Source organism: Sphaeramia orbicularis, chromosome 15, assembly GCF_902148855.1.
Source record: "Sphaeramia orbicularis chromosome 15, fSphaOr1.1, whole genome shotgun sequence".
Classification (NCBI taxonomy): domain Eukaryota; kingdom Metazoa; phylum Chordata; class Actinopteri; order Kurtiformes; family Apogonidae; genus Sphaeramia; species Sphaeramia orbicularis.
The window spans coordinates 54,259,672-54,276,301 of NC_043971.1; the positions used below are offsets into that span (position 1 = coordinate 54,259,672).

Here is a 16,630-nt window from a genome sequence, read left to right on the forward strand (position 1 = left end):
CAGTAAACAAACATGTACACACCCATGCTCGAAAAGGAGCAGGATGAAGAAAATCTGATGTTTCCTGCCCCCTTCTAAATAATAATAGCCTTAATGCTTAGCCATACACAACTAGCTATAAAATCATACTGTATACAGTCAGACAAACCAACTAAATACATCCAAAGATAATACCAAATGAATACAAAACCAAGTGCAAAACTACATATCCAGAAAGTACAAAACAGAAGTAAATATAAACCTGATGAAATGATGCAAAAACATTATTCCAGTCCAAAGCAAGTAAATAAATATGTCACAAAATACAAAACAAATACGAAGCCAAATGTAAAACTTGTAACTGTTCATATAATCTCATTGTACTTATTTACACAACAAATCAAAATGTCACTCTGGCCTTTTTGGAAATGTTGTTGCCAAGTGCATTGTGGGAAGCAAAAGCGGTTTCTCACAGATTCGGTAAGAAAATGAGCCAGATCACCACAACGTAACAGGATCCAGTCCACTGGGGTTGTTTTAAAGAATGTGTGGAGTCGGTGGATGGAGGTAAAGGCCACATTTGGGTTCAGCACTCATGAAGAGACAGCGAAACTGCTGCTGCGTCAAATCCCCATTCCCACAATGCACTTGGTGACAAAAAGTAGCTGCTGCTACTTCTTGTTATGATACGTGGTCAGACACACCTGGACGGCCTGATCCCAGTCCAGGTACCAGAAAGGGTGCACATGTAGATACAAAATAATCATGCTCTTTCAAAAACTCAGACAGGCTCTTTGATTTGTCTGATATTTCTCTTTTAAAGTCCAAAATCTGTGTGTATTCTGGTGTCTCCTCTAACTGTGTCAGGCTTGTACCCCTGTCAGATCACACATTCTTGGCTGTACGGACACTCCAGCCTAACAGCCTCCATATTTAATGCCTACACACATATACAAATGTTTCAGACCTCAGCAGAATCATGCATTGTTTCTTGCATAGATGTGGTGTCCAAAGCATGCCTGCTGAAAAATTCCATATATTGACAGAAACAGTCAAATCAGAGCCACACATTTAGAATGTGGTGTACGGACACTACTGGTGTACGGACTCTAGCAGATGTGAATGGAAATGTGTCTGAGCACATGGTGGCATCTGTGTTCCATCTGGAACTAAGTCTTCTGGTACAGGAGGACACAAACATGTGGAACCAGTGAGAACAGTAGATCTGTAAGGCATAGAGTCCAGATTAGTGATGGAAGTATATTGGTGTACGGACACTCCAGGAATTTGGGTGAACAACGCACCACTGAAAACATGCGCTTCCACGTAAACATCCGTTTGACACATTGTTCCAAATGTTGTGCAGCATACCAGGGAGCAGAGCCACATCTGTCTAGTTGTGCAGATTTAGTCCTAATAATACTGAAAGAACAGGTTCCCATTCTATTATTCCAATTAAAGGGCTGGAAAAGAAGGGGTTAACAACACAATGGTGGATTGTCTTAATACTGAAAATAAGAATTGATAATCAAACAGCTGTTCAACAAAAAGGATCAATAAATGAAAAGCAATGTGATGTGTGTATTTGGAATAAAAAAGACACAGGAGTTGAGTAGGAATTATTTATTGTGTTACAAACATTATGGACAATCATTTTGCTCTCGTAACAATCAAATTGTGCACGTTTTCACGCTCATTGGGTCGACATTTGATCATTTTTATTTTATTTTTCTTCAAATTTGGAGGATTGACAGATCTAGTAATAAGATGGACAAAGAAACATTTTGGGAATGGTTTTGGAGGATCTGTTTTTAATACTGATGAATAACTGATGCAAATATACTGGTACACTTTGATTGTGATCAGGCCGTGGGTTAAACAGTGTGTCCAATAATGACAGACAGGAAGTGAAGGAGGTGGTGGACCCGTGTGGTAATAGCAGAGGTAGTCCAGCAGGTGGCAGTAAACTAACACTACACTGAAACCCTACATGTTAAACAGCCGCAGAAGAAGAGTGTGTTCCGGTGTGTCCGTGGACTTCCACGTGTGTTTGTGTTCACAGACTGTTTCTAACACAAGTCTTTGAAAATGTCCGCAGATCTTCGAGCGGAGCTGGAGGCTTTTCTGGACACTTTAAACATCCACACGACCTGCGTGGAACATCCGCCGGTAACGAGCCCACCGGAAACACACGGTTACCGACAGTGAAGCAGAGCAGCTGGACAGCCCAGGTTCAGGCAGACAGGCAGGAGCTGGGAGGGCAGAAGGCACGGCTGTGTCTGCAGTGGGTTCACTTCTGTTTAGGCGGAAAAAGAAAGTGCAGTTGAATTTGTTATGATCCTGTTTTTCATGGAGTTCCAAAAATGTGCACTCATCTGGACACCAAGCCTTTAATTTTTGAAGCAAAGAAACATTTATTTAAAACCCATCATTAGAAAGTGATATACTGTGTGACAACTAGGAAATAAAAGCAGTTTTAATGCCGCTAATTCTATTTTCTCACATTTTATCATACTCTAATACTAGTTATTAGTCACTTCATGAAGATAATATGCAAAAAAAACAAAAAACTTTTAGTTTAAGAAAACTGTCAGAATCTAACAACAATTAGCAGCTGACTGACACTAAACCATGTTAGTGCAGATCAGGTTTATCAGGTTTAGATCAGGTTTAGATCAGGTTTATCTAGAACAGCACAGTTACAGTACCGGTGTGAACTGCAGTGTATGTCCAGTGTGTTGGCTGATCTGGAACTGAAACAACAAACCCATGAACAAACAAGAGAACAGCTGCAGAACAACTGTCCACTCTGTGCATGAAAGGGTTCATTAGAATACCTGGGTCTTTAATCATTCTTTACTTTTTATGAACATAAAAAACACCTTAAATATATTTTTTCAGATTATTTCTGAAGCTTATACAGTATATCTACAGTTGTATTTGGCATCATTCAGTTCCCAAAAAGTATGAATTAGTGCTGCAACTAATGACTATTTGAAGAGTGGACTTGTCAGATTATGAACTGGAAAAACATGCAGCTATAAAAGAGTTTCTTTCCTTTTGATTGTGCATTTTCTACAGAACAATTTCAGTGTTAAACAGCTATATATTCAAGATTCAAAGTGTTTTATTGTCATGTGTACAGTAAAACAGGTTTCCCTGTATAATGAAAATGTTACTTTGCTGTCCACACTGAATGACAAGAGAATTTAAGACGTATAAAAACTGAAATACTATAATTTAACTGAGAAATAAAAAAACAGACATGAAAAAACAAAACCAAAATGGCATTTAAGAATGATATGCGAAGGAAAAGGAGCATAAAAATCTAAAAAAAAAAAAAAAAAAACTAGTATTACTAAGAGATAAATATATATTTACATAAATGTGCTGTCAGAGTATAGAACATGAGTTTAACAGATGTGTACACTGAAGAGTTGCATTCAGCAATAAAACCTTTTGCTCAGATAAAATCACATCTGTATGTTGATCCTGCACTGAGTGAGGAGAGCGTCATATATTTATTTAATGACAGGAATTTACAAATGCACAGGTGTTGTTGCTGCAGGTTTCAGTCTGTCACCTGATGGAGCTGTATTTGCCATCATGTTCTTCTGAGCAGGTGTTCACGGTGGAGGAGATGATGCCTCACCTGCAGGATGTCAGCGGAGTCGTCTCCAAGAACCTTTTTCTGAAAGACAAGAAGAAGAAAGGCCTGTGGCTGGTGTCGGCACGCCACGACCACCAAGTCAGATCCCATTTCCCTCATTCTGAGCACTTCTGTCCACTGCATCATCATCATCATCATAATCATCTCCAGCTTTTCTTCCATGATCCTCTGTGTTTCCTCCACAGGTGAACCTCAACGACCTTGCCAAGAAGCTGGGCGTCGGTAGCGGTAACCTGCGCTTTGCGGACGAGGCCACCATGTTAGAAAAGCTAAAGGTAAGAGAATACGGTTTAATAGTACGGGGGACGCTGTCTCCAAAGATCGATAACGTGATGATCCCATTTGATGGAGGTTCCTAAAGTGTTTCAGGTCCAGACCAAAGACAAATGTACTGTCTCTTAGATACTGAACATAAACATACCATTAACAACCACCACATCTACTTTTATACGTACTCTTTGCTGTCATTATTGGACCCATACTGGAAACAGAACGTCTGCTATATACAGAACTAGAGCCGAATGGTAGAAAAGTCATTCTGTTACAGTTTTCCTGAATCGAAGCTTTGTTTCCTTAATTTCGCTGCCACTAAACATTAGTTCCACTGTTGTGTTTCACACGGACACTTATTGTGACGCACATGACACCAGGATCAACATAAACGACAGGGACTGTAGCTCAGAAGAGAGGAGGATTAAAAGGCAGAAAAGGTCTATATGTTCACTTTTCTACGTTGGCTCCATCACGTCTTTAAAGTTTGAAGCTTTCACACAAACAATAAAAATATGTCTGTTTGTTTCAGTTGAATGTTAGTTCCATGTTCAGTTGTTCGTCAGTTGGATCCCAGTGTGTTGAAGACTGCAGTGCACAGAGTGTTTGTAGATGTCATTGGACTGGTTTGTTGGTGTTGTTTATATCTATAGATATTTTTGTATATACTTTTATACTGTTGTAATAATTGTTATTTCTATATAGATAATTTTTATATATCCATTTTCTTTTATACTTTTTGTGGTTGTTTCAGCTGGTTCTGGAAAAAAAGGCAAGTTCTGTTTGTCATTTTCAGACATGTCTGTTTCACCTTTTAAATTTTTTTGTCTTCAAATACATGTTTAATCCAGTGGTTCCCGGCCTTTTTTTGCTCGTGACCCCATTTTAACATCACAAATTTCTGGCAACCCTGGACATGAGAAACTGAGACATTTTTTTGCTAAAATTAATTTGTTCTTGATCATGTAATAGTTTGCTATACTATGTTGCAAATAAACGTTAATGTTAGAGGACATTTAGTCTATATAATGTCTATTATTGTGGACAGAGGCAGTAAATCCAGGTGTAGATTACTGCACAAAAGGAGAATGGGATTTTCCTTGGTCAGGATCTGTCCAGTCAGTCCAGCTGTGATTTACAAGGAGGACAATTAATACTGAACAAACAAGAACTGAAACTATGAATTATGAAAGAGCTGCAGCATCTGAAACTGACCACAGTGAACATTTGACACAGAAACAGAAGCACAGTGCTGCAGTTTCACACTCAGTTTGTCATGTCTGTTATGGATTGGGATTGCCTCTGTCAACTCACCATATAGTTTTTATTAATAAGTTTTTTTTTCTATTTTTATCAGTTACTAGAAATTTCAGGCGACCCCATTTGAATTCCAGGCGACCCCATGTGGGGTCTGGACCCCAAGGTTGAAAAACACTGATTTAATTGAATTGAATCAAGGAAAATAATTGATGGACTAACTGATTACAAAAATAATGGACAGCTGCAGCTGTTCACTGAACTGTGCTAAAGTCTTAGGCCACCTTTAACTGTTGTCTTTGCAGGTTTGAAGTGAACACACATATTTAAAGGCCATCCAACAGCAGAAGTGTTTAAATGGACTGGTTGTTCATGGTCGTTTCCCTCCCTGTAGGTGGGGCAGGGCTGTGCCACTGCCCTCGCTCTGCTCTTCGATAAGGACCAGAGCGTGAAGTTCGTCCTGGACCGGGACCTGATGGAGGGCGGCCACGACATGGTCTACTTCCACCCCATGACCAACGCCGCCAGCATGGGGCTACGACCCGACGACCTGCTGCGCTTCCTCAAGGCAACGGGACACGAACCTGTCCTCGAGAGCTTCGAGTAGAATGGAACCAGAACCAGAGCCTGGAGCTGGACTGGGTTCGATATGAGGACACAAACCTGAGTTTTATCAAAAAGGGAAAAGAAAACCCCCTCCAGACTCCAGAACAGATAACCACACTTGACTTTTGATTTAAGACTAAAAATGAAACAACGCAGAAAACAAACGGACCGCTCAGAACTCTGTTAAACCTGTTCATTTCTACCTGCGACTTTGTGAAGGCCGAGTTGGTTTGTTAAAGGGCCAGGCTGTGTTTACGTCTCACTATTTACTGCTGATAATTTTATTGACTCATCACATTTTCTTAACATAGAAAAGGAAGATTGACAGAAAATGAATATACAACTACACTACATTTAAGGTCATCCTGATGAAGATCCTTCCATTGGATAATTACTGCAGTGATTAATACATTTCATCCCAACAAAAACAAATGATTTAACCCTAACTGATAAAGTGAAGATCTTCTCATTTCGAGGGCACCCATGTAAAAGGATACCCTGTAGTCATGGAAAAGATGTGACTGAAAGTCATGAAATTAACTCCTGCATCAAGCAAATAACTCAAGAAATACTAGATAATGGTGGATCAAGAATCATCTAATCCACAGGTGTCAAACCTGTGGCCTGGGGGCCAAATCTGGCCCACCAAAGGGTCTAGTCCGGCCCTGGGGATGAATTTGTGAAATGCAAAAATTACACTGATAATAACAATCCTTTTATTTCAGGTTCCACATTCAGACCAATTCAATCTGCAGTGGGCAGGACCAGTCAAATACTGTCATAAGAACATAGAAATAATGACAACTGCAAATGTTTCTCTTTGTAAGTATAAATATTTTCATGTATTTACACTAAAATAAAATATAATTTCGCAAAAAATGTGAATAACCTGAACAAATATGAACAACCTGAAATGTCTTAAGAGAAGTAAATACAATTTTAACAATATTCTGTCTGTTAAATGTTTTGTGTGTTTGTAGATCCACTGGGATCTGTAAGTTCTAATGTACATGTGTAAATGTTAAACTGAGGCAGAATATAGTTAAAATTACACTTTTTTTCAGTTTTTTCATGTTATTCACATCTTTTGAAAGGATAGTTTGTAGATGTAAACCTGTTCATCATGTAAATTTACTTTTTTTTGCTCTAGAAAATAGAGAAAAGTTTGGAGTTGACATTATTTCTATATTATTCTGTTAATTGACTGGTTCGGCCCATTTCAGGTCAAATTTAGCTGAATGTGGAACTGAACTAACATGGGTTTGACAGCCCTGCTCTAACATTATTAAAACCAGGAGATAGAGCAGTGAACCGTCATCTACAATGAATAAATCTGTCCTGGAAAAAATGATTGATATGAGATCAGATAGAGGTTTGGTGACCTTCAAACCCTGAAACATCCAAATCGATCTTCCAGCTGTGGTTTATAATGAAATAATCCAACAGCCAGGATAATCAAACACAAACACAAGGCTTCTGTTTAGGAGGGAAGCTAAAGATTCTGTGGGATTCTGAGACCCCAGCCCTGTTGAGAAGCTTTTGCTGTTGAAGATGTTTCACGTTGGGCCGATGATGGAAACAGATCACTGCGGCTGAATGGAACTGAATTTGTCCAATATACAGGGCACTTTGTTTTGGTCAGTGTAGCGTGATTCTTTTTTTTTTTTTTTTAATTGATTTATTTCGAATATGAATATGATACAAGCTTCCTGATTACTACTATTTGACTTCTTTGCACAATATAAGATAGCGATGAAAATTCAAGGAAGCATAAAATAATGATACACGCAAAAAGAAAAGAAAGAAAAAAAAATTCTCTTTTAGTAACTTTTCAACGTATCAAGTGCCAAACATCCCAGACTGCAGCCTGACAGAGGTGATAATTTCATACTTTTCTCAGACATGTCAGATGATGAATTTATTTAGGTTTTTATGGATGGTGAAATAAAATATTCAGTATAAATACCTAACAGGAAACTACTATTTGCCTTGTTTTTGTCATATTCAGTGGTTTTACACATGTTGTTGTAGAGAATTAACCCAAACAACATCAGAAGTTTCTGTTTCAGCGAAAGGCCTTGACAAAAATGTATTCAAATGAAGACTATTTGTTGAACTGTGTGTCTGAGGTGTTGCAGTTTGTTATATGTGATAACTGATGAGCATGAAAGGGCATCTTTTTCATGGTTTTTAATGTTTTAACATTTGCTCTTTTCTGGGAAGCTGAGCTCACAGTTAAACACAGCTGTTATTTATGGATAAGATCAGAGGATGGAGACGATAACAGTACCACAGCAAATAAGAGAAGGTTGGTACAAAATGCAAATGAAAAAGAAAGCAGTAATATCAAAGGTGTTTGGCTTGTATTTCATTACAAACCACACAAACAACATATTTTGTGTTGTTTAGTCGGCTTTGTTTCATTTGTAAATATTCATGCATTTTTCAGTGTTTGGAGGAAACTGAGGAAAAGATCACGTGTGAATGGATACGGTCTTTGTGTCGTGGTCAAACTAGTGGAAGAGTGGGAGGGTGTCATAGCTGTACACACACAGGGTTACTGGAAATTTTAGTTCACTGAAATTAATGGAACAAAAGTAAATCTTAACTAAAGGCATAAAAAGGAAATGAATTCATATCTTATGTGATTAAGGCTATACATTAAACACCCTTTCCCCTGTGTTTTTTGAGGTGGCCCAGAGGTGCAACAGCCCAAAAGATTATCCACTATAAGAAGAAAAAAAAGAAACTGCCCAAAAGATTATCCACTATAAGAAAAATAAGAGAACAGCACAAAAAATTGTCTATATAAGAAAAAAAAAGGAAACAGCCCAAAAAATTATCCACTATAAGAAAAAAAAAAGAAACCGCCCAAAAGATTATCCACTATAAGAAAAATAAGAGAACAGCACAAAAAATTGTCCATATAAGAAAAAAAAAGGAAACAGCCCAAAAAATTATCCACTATAAGAAAAAAAAAAGAAACCGCCCAAAAGATTATCCACTATAAGAAAAAGAGAACAGCCCAAAAAATTATCCACTATAAAAAAAAATAAGAGAACAGCCCAAAAAATTATCCACTATAAGAAGAAAAAGAGAACAGCCCAAAAAATTATCCACTATAAAAAAAATAAGAGAACAGCCCAAAAAATTATCCACTATAAGAAGAAAAAAAGAACAGCCCAAAAAATTATCCACTATAAAAAAAAATAGAACAGCCCAAAAAATTATCCACTATAAGAAAAAAAAAAGAAACTGCCCAAAAGATTATCCACTATAAGAAGAAAAAGAGAACAGCCCAAAAAATTATCCACTTTTCCCATTAGCATTAGCTTAGCAGCGAACCTTCACACAGTGCACACAAGGGCCATTTACCCCTGAAAACTAACCCCAACCGTAGCCTAACCCTAACCCTAACCTTAACCATGTACCACCCAGGCCTAACCTGGAGCAGACACAGGAACCGTAATCGCTGAACCGCTTTGCAAACTATATTTATGTAAACATTTTTAAAATAACTTTATTTTTAGTGCAATGACCTCCACTTTCGGTGGGTTACCTTCTTAGCATTAGCCACATTAGCTGAAGGCCTTAAAAATTTTCAGCCTATGCTTTTATTTTTTGTGGTGGCCTTACTTTTAAAGCAAGAGACCTTTTGGGTAAACAGCGCCCCCTTAATTGAAAAGGTGGATGATTTTTTTTTTTTTTTTTCTTATAGTGGATAATTTTTGGGCTGTTGCACCTCTGGGCCACCGTAGTTTTTCACTTGTTTATATCTCTGACTGTGAAGATAACATTAATGTATTAAGGGACAAAGAAAAGAAAAAGTGCATCATTGGTGTCTTTCTGGAACAGGAGCAGAGTTACAGCAACTGTTTAAGACAATAATAAAATAAACTGAAAGAAAACTGAAATGCACTCATTTTCCTACTGCTCATTTTCAGTCAAAAGCACAAGAAAGGGAAATATGAGGGCATGACTGTTGTAGTTCAGATATTTCACCAATAGATGGCAGCATGCACCACTTAGTCCAGTACAAAGCCTGGGTCTGTCAGAGTCATTTAAAATGTGTAGTATATTTAATCTCCGAAGAATCACCTAAAGAGCCATAAAAAACCCAACCTTTATTATTATTCATTGTGAATGTATTGAATAATCATGTAAAACTTTCTGAAACTGAATGAGGAAAAAACTGAAATCCTGCTTGTTGGCCCAAAAGCAAAAAGGGAAATGCTGATGAGTAGGATGGGCAAACTCACTTCCTGGATCAAACCAGAAGTGACAAGTCTGGGAGTCATTATAGACTCAGACTTAAACTTTAAGTCCCACATAAAGAAAGTCACTAAAACGTCATTCTTCCACCTCAGAAACATAGCCAAAGTAATGCCGGTTATAAATGGAAAGGATGCTGAAAAACTGGTCCATGCTTTTATCTCCAGCAGACTGGACTACTGTAATGCACTCCTTACAGGTCTTCCAAAAAGCAGCACAGACAGACTTCAGCTGATTCACAACTCTGCAGCTAGGTTATTAACCAAAACCAAGAAGAGAGAGCACATTACTCCAGTGGTGGTTTCCCTGCACTGGCTACCGGTAACCTACAGAACTGATTTTAAGATACTACTCATGTATAAAGCTCTAAATGGAACCGGACCAAGTTACATTGCAAACTTACTGATCAATTATGTACAAACTAGAACACTGAGGTCATCAAACGCAGGTTTACTAGCGACTCCCAGAAATATTACAAAGAAAATGGGGGACGCAGCCTTTACTAACTATGCACCAAAGTTATGGAATACAATTCCAAAAGACATTAGAGAAGCCAGTTCACTGAATATATTTAAAACCAAATTAAAAACATTTTTATTCTCATTAGCCTTTGAAAGGAGATAAAAATGGGGTCACAATTCAGGAACCAGGAATGTGCGGTTTTTCATTTTTATTTTATTTTATTGTATTTCTGTTTTTATTTTTTTATTTTACTGTATTTCAACTTTCATCTTATTTCTTGCACTTCAAAAATTCTATGTATAATCAAATATTTTAATGTGCACTGTTTTTATATTTATTTTTATTTTATTGTATTTCTAATCAAATCTAAATGTATTTTAATATTGTATTTTTTTTCAATCAATGTGAAGCACTTTGGGCTACAATTTCTGTATGAAAGGTGCTATACAAATAAAGTTTATCATTATTATTATTATTATTATTAAAAAAAAAAAAAAAAAAAAGCAGTCACCAAAATCCTTTGACATGAATTCTCTGAGGATCGATTCCAGAGAAGGTTTCAGATGTGATACTCAGGGTTTGTTGAAGTAAATCTCCAGCTTTTACAACATGCCGTAACAGTAGGTTGTATTTTCTGGATCTCAGCAAACAACAGATCCCTTCAGCTGAAACAGATAAATATGGGACATTTTACTGCACGGACTGTCAGGGGTTAGGGACCATAACCCAGAGACCAAGGCTTCAGTGCACTTAGGTGTAATACTGCTGAAGACCACCAGATGCTGCTCAGGGAAAAAAGGCAGTTACACTTGAGTTGTGTCTAAAATAGTTTTTTCCAGAGCTCATTCCAGTTTTATTTGGAGTCTTTAACGTGGCTCCATTCATGTTATCTCAGTTCAAATGTATGGGAATGGTTTGATAGACTTTCAGAGCTTGGTAAATCAAATCAAATCTGGACAGGTCGTTCAACTGTTCAGGGTGAAGAAGGAAAACTAACAGATACAAGAGTTCAGAACTCAGACCTGCACCAAACACCCTGAACACTGTGCATGTGTGGATCCACTCTTTCTGTGTAAATTCCACAGTTTCCAGGTTGTTCCATACACAGAAACAGTTGAATCTGGTCCCAGTCATGTGTCTGTCCAGTTAGATTCAATTCACATCAATATTAGTTGAGTTCTAATTTTAAATGTGTGGGAAATGGGATTTTCAGTGTTCAGTGTAAATGTCCACAGAGTCCACATTCCACAGTGGATGTGGACAGTTTAGTTCCACATACAAGAGACTGTTCTAAGCTACAGGTGGATCCAACTGGAGGAGAATCGGAGTCGTTTGGAATTTTGGATGAATTTTCAAAAATGTCTCAGTGATGACAGATGGAAAACTGTAGATGTTGTGACCTTGCTGTGACCTTGAACTTTGTCCTACTGGGACCAAAATGGACTGGGTTGGTCCCAGGGCCTAGGCCTATCTGTGGGGAAGATCTGGGAAAGATGGGGGGAAGAGTTTTACACTGAAGATGAAAACAAACAAACAAACAAACAAACAAACAAACAAAGCAAAGTGAGCACAATGCCTCCTGGTGGAGGGAATAATTATTACCATGTCACCAAGCTGGTGTCAGTTATTATCTCACCCACCATCCCTGGCATTCCTACAGCTCTGTGTTTTAGTCTGAACATGGTCACCTCTGGCTCCAAAGTACCCAACAAAACACAAACATCAACAAGAAAAGCACTCGGAGAGTGCAGACCTCCACCAAGACAGATCTGTCTTAGTAGGATAATAACTTTTGAGTGAAAAAAGTAAAATTACATAATAAAAATGTTTACATCTATGAATTGTCCTCGAACATAACATGAACAAATATGAACTTGAAAATTCTTTAGTAAAATAAGTGCAATGTTAACAATATTATGCTTTAGTTGATCATTTATACATGTGAATCACAACTTAGAGATCACAGTGGATCTACAAATACACTAAACATCTAATAACTGTCAGAATATTATTCAAATTCCACATACTTCTCTTAAGAGATTTCAGGTTATTCACTTTTTTTTTTTTTTTTTTTAAAGGCTAGTCTGTAAATGTCAACATTTTTGTGCAATTTTACTTCTTTTTTTTACACTAAAACAATGAGAAAAATTTACAGTTTACATTATTTATAGGTTATTATGATAGTTTTTTTACTGATCGGATCTTTTTTACCCCAAAAAGTTCCTGGTGATAAAGTTGCTGGGCCTTTTGGTGGGAAAGGGCCTTATGTCTGTGGGCTGGCCTGGGAACACCTCATGGACCCCCGGAAGAGCTGGAGGAGGAGTCTGAGGAGAGGGAAGTCTGCTCAGACTGTGACCCCGGGACCCAGCCCCAGATTAGCAGAAGATAATGGATGGACAAAATAAAGCTCCACCTACCGATGTGGCATTTCTCACAGCACTCACGTAAAAGTTGGAACACAAACAGCCCTCCTCCCTCCAAAGCCCCGCCCCCTTCCCCCTGCCTGAGCTCTGACACTGTCCTCCTCTCCCCTGATGCCCACAGTGGAAGCGGAGGTGGAGGTGGAGGTCCGGTCCGCTTCGGTGTGTCTGCGGACCCCTCCCTCAGTAATCAGATACACCATCCACCTGCTGCTGTTTCATCAGTAGACCCTGTATTTAAGGGTCTGGTCTGTGCTGTGCTGGGTCAGGGTCTTCACTACATGATGAGGTGTCCAGGTGATGGGCGCGCGCACTGTGAACGCACGGCCTCCACGAATTTTCCGTGGACATTTGAGGTTTCATAGTCCACACATTTATCATCCTCCATAATCCTACTCTGTGTGACACCAGGTACATGTACCTGTATGAGTCCTGCGGTCATAAAAGCTGACCTTTGACCTGTCTGTTAGTCCAGTACACCAGACTACTGGACTTCTATCTCCATCCTTCATTCATCAGACTCCTGTTTGTTCCCTTTAGTTGTTTCTTTTCATAAATCTGTTTTTTTTTTTTCAGTTCTATCCACTCACATCCTTAGACAGTAGACTGTGGTCAGTGACAGCAGCACCAGTGAAGCGTCAGATTCAGAGGGACACATATCTGATGCAGAGACAGCGATAATGGATGATTGACAGGAGGCTCAGCCAGGTTCGGCCAGTTATTTCATTCGGACCGAATAAAATGATTGATCAGAATTTTATCAGAAATATGAGCAATATATGAGAATTACATATTTTTGTGTTTCAATACCTGGTGGATTTCTTCTACATTTTACTTTGACACACGCTTATTAGGAGCATTTTAACATTACAAATGAAAAGTGTAAAAATGCCACATCATATGGTATAGCTTTAATCCCAGGGGCTGGATTGTAACCCTTTGGTGGGCCACATTTGGCCCCCGGGCCACATGTTTGACACCTGTGTGTTAGAGCCACCTCTTACCACAGGACAGTATCTGTGTAGTTGCATGGATATCAGTGCAATGATGGTACAAATAGACTATATATACACTCACCTGAAAATGCAGTGGAGTGTTAAAGGCAGCAGGTTCAGCTGCCGTGACGGTGGTTCTGGTGTCAGCTCTGACGCGGTCAGATTTGGCACTGGATTGTTTTGCAGCATGGACCCTTTTGTGAATCCCACATTCACCTGTATGAGAGTGGACGGACTGGATGGAGGGGATTTCAGACTCCACATCATGGTCACGCCTCAGTACTCCAAGGAGCAAACACTGATATTCAATTTCTAGGTCAGCTAGAATGCTATACAGTAATGGAGTTTTTTCTGACCTAAATACACTGAAGGGTGTTTTCACATCCCGAGTCCAAGGTAAGGTTAATTTGTTTTGGTACATTTTACATGGTATGTCACACAGGTGTCAAACACGTGGCCCCGGGGCCAAATCCAGCCCGCCAAAGGCTCCAATCTGGCCCCTGGGATAAATTTGTGAAATGCAAAAATTACACTGAAGATATGAACAATCAAGGATGTTAAAATCATTTTAGCTCAATTCATTCTAAAGTGGATCAGACCAGTAAAATACTGTCAAAATAACCAATAAATAATGAAAACCATATTTTATTTACTTTGTTTTAGTGTAAAAACAGTAAAATTACACAAATGTTTCCATTTACAGACTAGCCTTTTACAAAAAAAAAATGTGAATAACCTGAACAAAAATGTCTAAAGTATGTGGAATTTTAACAATATTCTGCCTGTAAATGTTTTGTATATTTGTAGATCCATTGTGATCTGTAAGTTGTGATGCATATGTATGAATGATAAACTAAGGTGCACTTGTTTTTCTGAAGAACTTTCAGATTGTTCATGATATGTTCAAGTGCAGTTCGTAGATGTGAACATTTTCATCAAGGAATTTTGCTTTTTTCACTCAAAAACATAGAGAAAACTTTGGAGTTGACATTATTTCTCAGTTCTTATCCTATTATTTACATTTGTTATGGAAATGTTCAACTGATAAACCATACACAAAGAGGAGGAGAGAAAGTTAGAGTTAAAATAAATAAATGCATTTATTGAGAAGTCAATCACAGAGAAACTCTGTAAGTGAAGTCTGCTTAAACAAGAGAAAACTAAAGATTATATAGAACCAAATCCAACCCCTCAAACTATGATGTCATTCCTTATGTACATCGTACCACCCCATACTACTCCTTCTCTGCTCCGTGAAGAGGTCATGATGACCTCTTCACTCTAACCTTGCTTGGATCCAGTCTGGAGTGCAGGCGCCATCCTCTATCTACACATTCAGACATTTAGGTGTTTGGGTTTTAACTCAAGGCAAGAACTCCGTTCCTGGGTTGGGGCTGTTACAGAGTGGTAAACATCACACATAATGAATAATGACTCAGCATTAAAAGAAGATGTACTAACAGTATAAAATATAAAGAGTATAAAATATAAAAAGTAAATTTTTCCACCACACATTATTTCACTGGTCCGGTCCACTTTAGATCATATTAGGCTGAATGTGGAACTGAACTAAAATGAGTTTGACACTCCTGGTATATTATACATCATATGGTGTGGTTCATTTTGTTTTCATATCACTATTTTGACAGTAAACTAAGATGGAAAGTCCAAAAGTCTGGAACTAATGGTCTGGAACCATAATATAACATATGAATCACTGTGCCCTGAAATGTGTAAATACTGTACATTGACAATGCATTTAGTTTTCTACAGATTTTTAAATATCTGTATCTCTCAAATCTACTGAATACTTGAAAAAGTATCTATCTATCTATCTATCTATCTATCTATCTATCTATCTATCTATCTATCTATCTATCTATCTATCTATCTATCTATCTATCTATCTATCTATCTATCATTTCAGTACCATTTTAAGGACTGATAATAAAGTTTCCTAGTTCATTAATAGTCTTATTCGGAACATGTGGGAATGAAGCATTGCAGTAACATGCTGCAGGTCCAAAACTCAAGCAACAGATGTTTAAATGCTGGTTATAAACCTAATGTCAATCTGCATTTAAATGTCATTTTACACCATCATCATACTGAACATGACAGTTTATCTGAATATCTGTCCATCTGTCCATCTGTCTGTCTGTCGGTAATAATATACTAAAATGAACACCTATGTAAACCAGGCAAAGTTGAAACATGAGCTAACCCTGACCCACTGCTGTTAAAAACAGAAGGAAACTTTAAATGTCTGCATTTAATTGGTTTTGATAGAATAACCTTTGAATTTACGCTGAGCTTTAATGAACATCTACATGATCAGTGAATGAAATACAGGAAAATACATGATTTACACTGAAAAATGCTTCCAAAATGCTTCAAGCCACATCATGAAACAAGCAGACTGACCCCCCCCACCACACACACACACACACACACACACAAAAAGTTGAGAAAAATGCAAAAAAAATACCTGAGGAGGACCTCTCTCATTTGATTTTCCAGCTCTTGTGATAATGCCCTTTTGACCCAGACAGAGTGTTGTGGCTCTGTGTGGCGTTCATGAACACACCGTCAGCATGGAACCTTTTACAAACATGTGCTGCATAAATGAGGTTTGGTGCGTGGTCCAGGCCCATGTCTTCATTTTTAGGGCCCCGTCTCTCTCTCTCTCTCTCTCTCTC

General features: G+C 38.1%; 1 protein-coding gene across 2 annotated transcripts; it reads left to right on the forward strand.

Moving 5' to 3' along the window:
- The first annotated feature begins 1,992 nt into the window (after nt 1–1,992).
- On the forward strand, nt 1,993–6,305 carry LOC115433690 (prolyl-tRNA synthetase associated domain-containing protein 1-like). 2 transcript variants are annotated; one of them, XM_030155144.1, is made up of 4 exons: nt 1,993–2,148; nt 3,602–3,727; nt 3,835–3,924; nt 5,571–6,305. In XM_030155144.1, the coding sequence occupies exons 1-4, from the start codon at nt 2,068–2,070 to the stop codon at nt 5,781–5,783; spliced, it is 510 nt and encodes a 169-aa protein (XP_030011004.1). In that variant the 5' UTR covers nt 1,993–2,067; the 3' UTR covers nt 5,784–6,305. The 2 variants fall into 2 exon arrangements, with proteins under 2 accessions (XP_030011004.1, XP_030011005.1); XM_030155145.1 differs by having other exon boundaries at nt 2,136–2,263.
- The last annotated feature ends 10,325 nt before the right edge of the window (nt 6,306–16,630 follow it).